The sequence below is a fragment of the Vulpes lagopus genome, chromosome X (assembly GCF_018345385.1).
Source record: "Vulpes lagopus strain Blue_001 chromosome X, ASM1834538v1, whole genome shotgun sequence".
NCBI lineage: Eukaryota > Metazoa > Chordata > Mammalia > Carnivora > Canidae > Vulpes > Vulpes lagopus.
In genome coordinates this window covers 84,511,371-84,521,017 of record NC_054848.1, presented here as the reverse complement: position 1 = coordinate 84,521,017, position 9,647 = coordinate 84,511,371, and the positions used below count along the sequence as shown (strand labels likewise).

The following is a 9,647-nucleotide window of genomic DNA, read 5'->3' as shown; positions in this document are numbered from 1 at the left end:
TTAAACTAAACATGTCCGAAAGCAAATTCACATCGCCCTTGATCCAATTTCCCTCCAGTGTTCTGTATCTCAGTGGATAAAGCCACCAGACCCTTGTTCAAACCAGTCATTCTAGACTCTTCCTTTTTACTCATCCCACTCATCACTTATGCAATTAATCACCAAGTAATGCTGCTTTTATCCCTTAAATCTATCTCAAAGCTATCTGCTTCTGCTCTTCATCCCTACCTATTACCCTTGATGGTGGCAAGTCTAAGGTATTACCACCCTTCTCCCGAACCACTGCCATAGCCTCTCAAGTGGTCTCCCTGCATCCACTCTTGCCACTCTTCAATCTTCTCTGTGCTGAAAATGAAAGAAAAACCCTATAGCATTGTCTACAAGGTCCTGTATGTTGTCCCCGTAAACTATTTCAGCCTTCAGGAGACTTCTCCTCCTCACTACTGTGCTTCTTTAGGTGTGACAGGTTTCTTTGATTTCAGAATCTTCTCATGTGATCTTCTCTCTATGGAAGGTTTGCCCTCTTCTTTCCTTTTACCCATCCATTAGATTTTAGTTTACATGGATGGTATCTCCTCAGTAAAGCCTTTCCTGACACTCTGCCTGGCGAGGCAGCATCCCCACCATTTTATATATACCCAAGCACCCTGTACTTCTCCTTTCTAATATTCTACAGTATTCTTATAATGATCTGATTGGTGTTGTCTATCCCAGTAGTCTATAATCTTTACCAGGACATAGACTGCCTTGTATTCACTGCTGGTACACACAGGAGGTGCTGAGTAAATGCTGCACTTCCTTTTCCTACCGTATATATGTTCCATATTTTTGTCTCTTTTTCCTGAAGGTACAACAATTCATTTGTTGTTACTGGAGGGAGCTCCTTTAGCCAGTAATTCTCTCCATTTTAATACCATTGCATTTATTATAGAGCACAAATAGAACTGCTGCATACATTTAGAACATGATACAATATTTTAAAAGTACATTATTTTTTAAAAAGTACATTATTTTTACCTAAGAGGAAGTGTTCTCATTTCTATGGGTGAAGGGAGAGATAATCATGCATATGAGGGATTGGCATTGACTGTGGACATTAAGTCAAATGATCAGAGGATTGGGGTTTGTTTTGTGGGTGATAACACATCCATATTTCTGCCTCTTCCCTTCATTCATGTAAATTAAAGCAACAGGATCTGCCTTTGTTTAAAATTTCCTACAGCCTGTTAATAGGCATTGCTGCAACTATAAAATTGAAGAGACAGAGGAATTCTGCTTATTTGTTTTGAACTTGGACACAGGGAGTTAATCATCTATAGAGCTCAATTATTGCTGGCAGAACTTGGAGTATTCTAAAATGAACAGCTTTGAAACATCTTTGCTTTCTGAGCAAAGCATGGTGGGATGAGTACTAAACTAGGAGTCCAAAGACTGGCAGTGTAGTCTTGACTCGGCCTGTGTGTAACCATGAATGCCTCCCTCACCTCTGTGCTCACATAACACAGACTATAATACCTCCACTCAGATACTCACAGGGTCGCTGTAAGAATCAAATAAAGAAAGCACAAAAAGAAAGGTACATTAAAAAAAATATCCTATGAAGGGTGGGAAATGTTGATAGATAGTGATACTTTAGATGCCTTATCTCACTTTTACCTCAGATCACCTTCACTGGAAGCTGGCATGCATTATCCGTTTTTCACATCTTACTACTATAGAAACAAATGCATCAATAAGTTTGCAAGTCAGAAGACAATCAAGGCTGGGCAATCGGGGAATAAGAAGAAATAATGACACCTCAAAATTATGAATCCCACAGTGGTGCCTGGGTGGCTCAGTCAGTTATGCATCTGACTCTTGATTTCAGCTCAGGTCATGATCTCTGGGTAGTGAGATTGAGCCCTACATTGGGCTCCATGCTGGGTGTGAAGCCTGCTTAGGATTTTCTCTCTTCTTCTCCTTCTGCCCCTCCCGCCCCAACTCACACACCTGCGTGTGCACTCCCTCTCTCTAAAAAAACAAAAAAATTAAAAAATTTATGAATACCACAAATTGGCAACTGTTCCAATTTATATTAAGATGAAGAGACTAATGTTTGTTACATTCTATAGACAACAGATATGTGTTAACAGCAAACCAGTTTATTTTCCAGGGATCAAAATGACATGCTAAATAGTAATTGAAATATTAGATTTGTTTTTATACAATATGAATCTATTTCAAATATTGACAATTTCAAACAAAAGAAACCCATTTTTTTTTCTTTCACACAGGTCTTCATTTTGTTAGAAAAAAAAAAGATCCTTTTAGTACAAATGCAGGTGAATAAAATGTATGACTAAATCTAACCATTTAATTGCATTGAGTGGACCCCTTTGACCTACTTAGTAAGTATGGTGGGGTCTGCAGCAGTCCAAGTCAGTTATGAGTCCAAAGCTTCAGATTTGGCATGGATGGAAAGGTTAGGCTGGATGAATCCATCCTTACTTTATTAACCTTAATATTTCCTGCCCCATACATAATATATCAATCTTTTACAATATACCTTGTCTTATACAACCCATGTTTCTGAAGTGTATGCAAAGTATATTTTTAGAAATTGAATTATTTTTAAACATATTAGGTGGGTTTACCATTTAGAACATTCATGTGGTGAGTCCTTTTTCTTAGGTTGAATTACATGAAATTGCTTATAGTTGAGCACTTTTGACCTACAGAAATGGCAATTTCATATGGGTCAGCACAATAAAAAGTGAAGAATCATTCTTTCACCTTAAAACAGAGTACATCTACATATAAATAACCTATTTATATGCATTTAGGCTACTGTGCAACTTTTGGAGAATGGGGATGGGGGAAGGAATTGCCAACTCAGCATTTGGATATATGGATAAATTCAAATTATGCCCACTGATTGCCTTAGCTGCCTCTTTGAGCAGTAATATATGTTAATTAATACATTGAGGGGCAGAATATAATTTAATACAAATGGAAACATTCTTGGCTTCACAGTAAGTTTGCTATGATGAAAACATTCCGTCTGTTTTCCTAACAATTAAATAGCATGTGGGTCACCATAATGACACAGCTGCTTAGATGCATCTCCATTTATGTTATCACTGGAAATTATGTGTGTGTGTGTGTGGGGGGAGGGTTATGCTGCTATTTTAGTGCAGCTGTGCTGTGGGTTTTGGTTAATGCTCAGTGAAGATCTGGCTCCCATGGGGCAGTTGTGATGAAAGAGGGTGGTTGTTTTCTAGGTAAGTAACCTAATCATAAACCAGGACCTTTCCTCCAAGTCAGTGATTAAAGAGCAGTTTTAAAATTCTGGAAATTTGGGTTGGGGAGGTCAGGTGGGCAGGAAGAGATTTGTAGTCTGTCTGTTCATCACCGCTGGCAACAAAGCATTGAGTATCTTGCCATTCACTGCTGTTGAAAGTATAATTAGTTCCTTCATGCATCCAGCCACTGACTTCTTAACTGTAAAGTGCATTCAAATACTGTGAGCACAAACAGGAGAGCCTGGAGTGTGGGGATATGTGTGTCCTTAAGAAGTTGTGGGATACACCGCCAGCCTGCGATGAAGTCCATGTAAGGCTGCCAAGAACTAAAATTTTGAAGGGTGCACAGAGTCCAGCCATTGAATGAAGACACAACTTGAAACACCAAATGTAATAAGAGTCACTATGCGTTTTGGAAAATGTAATGCCAAAAGGGAAGTACATGCCCTATCCCAGGCTTAGCCTACCTGCTGATCCCTTCTGAATGGCGCAGAATGCAGCTGACAAATCTTGAGGTCTGCTATTGTAACAGGTGCACCAGAGGCAGGCTTACTGCTAAGTTTAGCTCTGCATGTGGGGATTTCATACTTTGCAGCCCCTTGGAGAGAGGAGTATTGGCAAAAGACTGTGTATAAAAGTAGAAAGCATTTGGGAATTTCACCACCAAGCTAGATTTAGATCAGAGTAAAGGGGACAGTCTAAATTGGTAACAGACTAGTGAGAGCTGCATGTCTGGTGGAGGTGGCATTAACCTGGCGTCCATACCACTTCTCTCTCACCACCACTGCAGTTCCTGAGGGAGCATCCTGTGAAATTTAATGACCATCTTTTAGGTGCACGAGAGAACAAATTCTTTTTTGATGCAGATAGAATTATTTTAAGCAGGTAGAATTGAACACATGTGTGTTAGTTCTTTGGTGGCAAGTAGATGACCAGCCTTCAAATTTCTAATTTGTAAACAATTCTCATCTGCTTTGGTTCCCTTTTGAAACGTTCATTTTTTAAAAACTCCAATTCTTTCTCCACTATTGGCATATAAGGCTCCTTCTGAGAATGGAATTTTAAAAAATATATTTCTCTTTTAGGTAATAAGCAAAACACTTCATCTTTTGGCAGGGATCAGGAAGGGAAACACATTTTCCGGGAAAGACAAATGTGACATTTGAGGACACTGATCTTAATAAGGATTTGTAGGAGGGTGGTGTTTAGTCCTTTCCTCCTTTGTCTTTTTCTCACACTCAGATCTAAAATGAGCCCAGTGACTAAATAGCTCTCTGATCATTTTTCAGAAAGAAAAACCTGGCACCCAGAGACTTGAATGATTTGTCCAAAGACACAATCATACAGTGACAGAATGCCAAGATTATTTCATTTATGCTTTAAAGTATAGTTGTACCTTTTCTGCCAGGGCCATCTTTAAACAAGATTCATATTTATGTTCAACTCAATCCTGGAGCATGACGGGAAGGGAGAAAAAGGTAAAGAAGCTGCACGTATAATGTAAGGTTCATTGTCATGAGCACATTTTGACTTAATTTTCCCTTGGTTTGGGGGAAGCTCATCATTCTGGACTTTTGCAATACATCTGCCATTCTGAATTTTTAAAAGTCCAGTAATAGTAATAACACAGATATAAAATGCACATTTTTATCTTTTTCCCCCTCTCTAGATGAATTTGTTGACCAGAAACTTCATTCTGCAAATTTGCTCTTTAAACTGCAACAGTTTTTTTTTTTTTTAAATATCGTCTTTGGTTTGGGACAAACCCAATGGCCTTAGATGATAAAATCACTGCTCCTTTGGAAAAGGGTTCATGGTCCCTTCCATTAATCTTTGACATGATTTAGCTTCAGATCAGCAGAGGCAATTCTTTGGGGTCCAAGTACTAAATTAAGACTTGTCCTTTGCTTGGGGGTACCCTCTTTGAACAACCAGCCCCTTCAAAAGCAGATTTTTCTTGTTCTTGAAGCTTCCAGGGATCCTATTTTTTTAAGATAGCTGCATATGAATTTCTGTGGTCTGAGGTTTGCTCAAGCCCAGGCTCTCTTTGGTTACTATGGAAACCTGCCCTCCCAACCAGCTGCCATTTCCTTTATTCCTGGCAAAGAATGAGTCTTAAACCTTTTAGATATCCCACAAGCAGAATAAAGAACAGCACAAAAAAATCATGAATACCTTGTTAAATAGACAACTTGTTGATTCCCTACATGGGAAGCCACATGCAACAAAATAAGCTTTCCTGGACGCCAACATGCAAGGATTTAATGAGATCCAAGAAAGCTTATATTCATCCTGGCTTTAAGGAGTGGGGATTCGACTCTGCATCTCTACATCTGTGAATTGAGGAACACTTTCCGTGCTCTCGGAAGTGATGGGTGAGATGACATGTTTAAGCCGAAGAAGCATCGTGAAGAGCAGGATGAGGAGAATGGCCAGGAGGCTCAGGAATAAGCCCACGTACATGTAGAGGTTGGAATACTTATCTGAAGTGTTGTCAACCTCTGTTGCCAGGGTAGGGAAATGGGCCCGGCCGGTGAGATTTCCATGGTACTTGAAATGCACCTCCGTCATCACTCAACACATCAGATGGTACCTGTTTCTGTTTGCTTTCTATTGCCCTCGAGGCATTCCACAGTCACTTAGACTATCTCTAAATATACTGGAAGTATTCTAACAATCTCATGCAAAGCAATCACGACCCGAACAAAGTCAGTAGTGCACAAGCCAGAAAATGGTAATGTTCTAATTTGGCAATGGCCACACTCTGTCCTCCAACACAGCACGCCTGTCCTAAATAGATTTTATCAGAAACTCTTTATCATTAAAAAAATAATATATAGATAACTTATGTTCCATAGTTCTACTCTTATACTGATTAAAACAAATATGGTGAAACTGTTTTATAATACTGGTATGAGGACAACAATCTCTGAGTATTAAATCAGACTTTTACTCTGTTTTGATATAGGGAAAAAGGCTCTCTGTTCTACCTACAGCTCATCTAAGTGTGCGAGCTAATTATGTGGATTTAACTGGGTTCTTCTGTGAGGAGACTTCCTAAAAACTTTTGTACATTTCAGGCTCAGCATATCTGAGTTTTCACCCTTCTTGTTGCTCGGAATTTCCTCTAAGGATGGAGGTGGTAAGGTTCCTGCCCAGCTGGCACAGCTTGAGGGCTGTAAGTCTAGAGGACATGTGTTGATGTGCCTCACCGTAGGCTGGAGACAAAGTCAGACCTGGTAATTTTCAGAAGGAGGAAGTCTCAGAGATGCTGATAGCAGTATGTTTAGGCTCAGAAGATGTGACTTTTCAGATTCTTCAACAGATTTATATTCCTGAAAATCAAAAACAGAAATAGAAGATTCAGGTATCTTAGAGAAACAGATGGCAATTTCTTTTGAAATACAAATTAACTGACATATTGCAAAATGTTTGCTAAGGGCAAATTAGTTTTAAAATGATATCCTGAATGCTTTTTTCTATGTGGTAAATGGCTATTAAAGAAAAGAAAAATTCAGATCACTGAACAGCAACTAAGAACTAAGCTAGATTGGTTTTCCAGACTAATTTGTCATAATATTTACCCAAGGTACTTCATAAAATATAGATCAAGGGTCCTGCAGTAGACTTTCTAAATCATAGTCTCCACAGTAGGGCCTGGAAACCATCCTAGAGAGTTGGATTTTATTGGTCTAGGGTGGGGTCCAAACCCTGGTATTTTTTTTTTAACCCTGGTATTTTTAAAAGCTCCCAAGTGACTCTCAAGTGTGGCCAGGATGAGAAACACTGCTCTGACTTACCCAGGAAATCTTAGTGCTTAAAATAAAGAAGACCTAGGGGTGCCTGGCTGGCTCAGTTGATAGAGCATGTGACTGTTGATCTCAGGGTTGTGAGTTCAAGCCCCACGTTGGGCTTGGAGCCTACTTAAAAACAATAAAGTAAGGAAGACCTAAATCTAGGGACTCATTTTTCAAATTCCAGGTCCCAGTGCCATGGGTCACTTTAACAAATCATAGAATTTTTAAGAATGCAGCCTTTCCCTAATTTTATTTTTGTGTTTTTTCTTTCTCATTTAGGTCTGTGGAGGGAGAATACACTCCCCCCCCCCCCCCAGTATTTGTAGATCGGAAGGAATTAAGAGGGTACTCTGCTCTAAGCAAATAACTGTATCTTGCAATAAAGACAGAAACCTTGTCTTTATTGGCAAAAACATTCCAATGTGTGAATAGGGTCAACTATTTACTGTTGGCATCTTACAAAATGATTTAGCTTGTCATTCTGAACATGAATTTTGAATATTGGTGACTAAAATAAACAATATAAGCCTCCATCACCTGTCAAACTTCTATGTGCAATAGTAGCAGAGGTGTGACAATGTAGCCTAGTTCTGTCTCTTGTTTAACATACCTGAGGAAAGTTAATAGAAATAGCTCCAATGTTTAACATACCTGAGGAAAGTTAATAGAAATAGCTCCAATGATCACATTATTCTTCCAATAACCTGGAATTTTGCCCCCAGCCCTGGAGCACTTAAAGTTTATATTCACTCATCCACATTACTATACTTTCTGTAATCTGCATGATTCTTAGTCTACCTTATCTACTGCCCTACTGCCCATGTAGAGCCACCTGGTTCACAAGAAACAAGGGCAAAGAGACAGGCTATCTTTTTACTGTCTTTGGAGGGATGGTCTAGGAAACATTTTTCCAAAACTTAAAGGTACATTTATTTTGATTTCTGATTCACTAAGTAGAAAAGACAATCAGAGTAGATATCCTTTAGTTCCCTCGAAACACCATCTCACAAAGGCAATCGTTTATCAGAGCAGCTTGTTACAAATGCAGATTTCAGGGTCTGTTCTTGGGAGCTCCTCCTCCCCAAACCACTTGGTTCTTGACATTGCTTGTTCTCCTAAAACCAGGTTTTCTCAACGGCATGATGCATGGACCCCCTATGTCATTTGAAATGTAGATTCCTAGGTCCTACTTTGGACCTCCTGAATTCTAGTATCTTGGATCAAGGCCCAGGAATATGCATCCTAAGTCCAAGCTTTTCAAGTGGTTCTTTGTACACAGAGCTCTGAAAGGTAACTGTAGGTCTTTCTCTCTAGATATCCCAGCCAAAGAACATAGCTAATCAGTCTTATTGGGGGTTTGGGGCCCTATCCCTGTTTTAAAGTCAGTTATGACTCAGCGGTTTGGCACCTGCCTTTGGCCCAGGGCGCGGTCCTGGAGTCCCGGGAACGAGTTCCGCATCGGGCTCCCAGCATGGAGCCTGCTTCTCCCTCTGCCTGTGTATCTCTGCCTCTCTCTCTCTCTCTCTCTCTCATTCTTTCTATCATGAATAAATAAATAAATAAATAAATAAATAAATAAATAAATAAACCTTTTTAAAAAATATTTAAAACAGCATTATGGGTTGAATTGTATCTCCCCAAAACATATATTGAAGTCCTAACACCTTCTATCTGTGAATGTGACCTCACTTTGAAATAAAATCTTTGCAGATGTAATCAAGTTAAAATGAGGTCATTAGGTTAGTCCTCATCCAATATGAGTGGTATCCTTATCAAAGGGATGACAGAGACAGAGATTGGAGTGATCCAGCTACAAGCCGAGGAATGTCAAGGATCACCAGCAAACACCAGAAGCCAGAGGAGCCAAGGAAGGATTTTACCCTACAGACTGCAGAGAGAACATGGCCCTGCTGAAGCCTTGATTTCAGATTTCTAGCCTCCAGACCTAAGAGAATAAACTTCTGTTATTTTAAGCCACCCGGTATGTGGTACTTTGTTTACGGCAGCCCTAGGAAACGAATACACAGAATAATCACCCAGAGTCCCTAGAGTTTTGGAACCTTTGGGGCAATGTTTTTCAACGTGGTCCCAGGAAGTCCCTTCATCAGAATCACCCTGAGATGCTTATTACAAATAGAGATTTCAGGGACACCTGGGTGGCTCAGTGGTTGAGCATCTGCCTGTGGCTCAAGTCATGGTCCCAGGGTCCTGGGATTGAGTCCCACATCAGGCTTCCCACAGGGATCCTGCTTCTCCTTCTGCCTATGTCTCTGCCTCTCTCTCTCTGTGTCTCTCATGAAGAAATAAATAAAATCTTTAAGAAAAAAAAAACAAACAAATGCAGATTTCAAAGTCCTGTCCCTTGTTTTTTAGATCAGAATCTCTAGGGATAGGACCCCGATATCTACATTTGTGACAAGTTAGCCACTTCAAATTTCTAAGCACGCTCTGCAAGGAATGGTTTCTAGTCCCTGCTGCCTTCAGGATCAGTTATGAAGCTGTCTGAAAATCTATGTACCCGGGTCCTTCCACCAGAGGCTTGGATTCAGTAGGTCTGAGTAGGGCATGA

The 9,647-nt window shown here is 39.9% G+C and overlaps 1 protein-coding gene and 1 non-coding gene across 2 annotated transcripts; one reads left to right on the top strand and one right to left on the bottom strand.

The window, feature by feature from the left end:
- Window positions 1–5,579: 5,579 nt before the first annotated feature.
- On the bottom strand, window positions 5,580–5,852 carry SERTM2 (serine rich and transmembrane domain containing 2). Its single transcript, XM_041740809.1, has one exon. It carries the CDS (start codon window positions 5,850–5,852, stop codon window positions 5,580–5,582), a length of 273 nt encoding a protein of 90 aa, XP_041596743.1.
- Window positions 5,853–7,122: 1,270 nt separating this feature from the next.
- Window positions 7,123–7,195, top strand: TRNAN-GUU. Its single transcript has one exon. It is a non-coding gene; the product is annotated as a tRNA-Asn (tRNA).
- The last annotated feature ends 2,452 nt before the right edge of the window (window positions 7,196–9,647 follow it).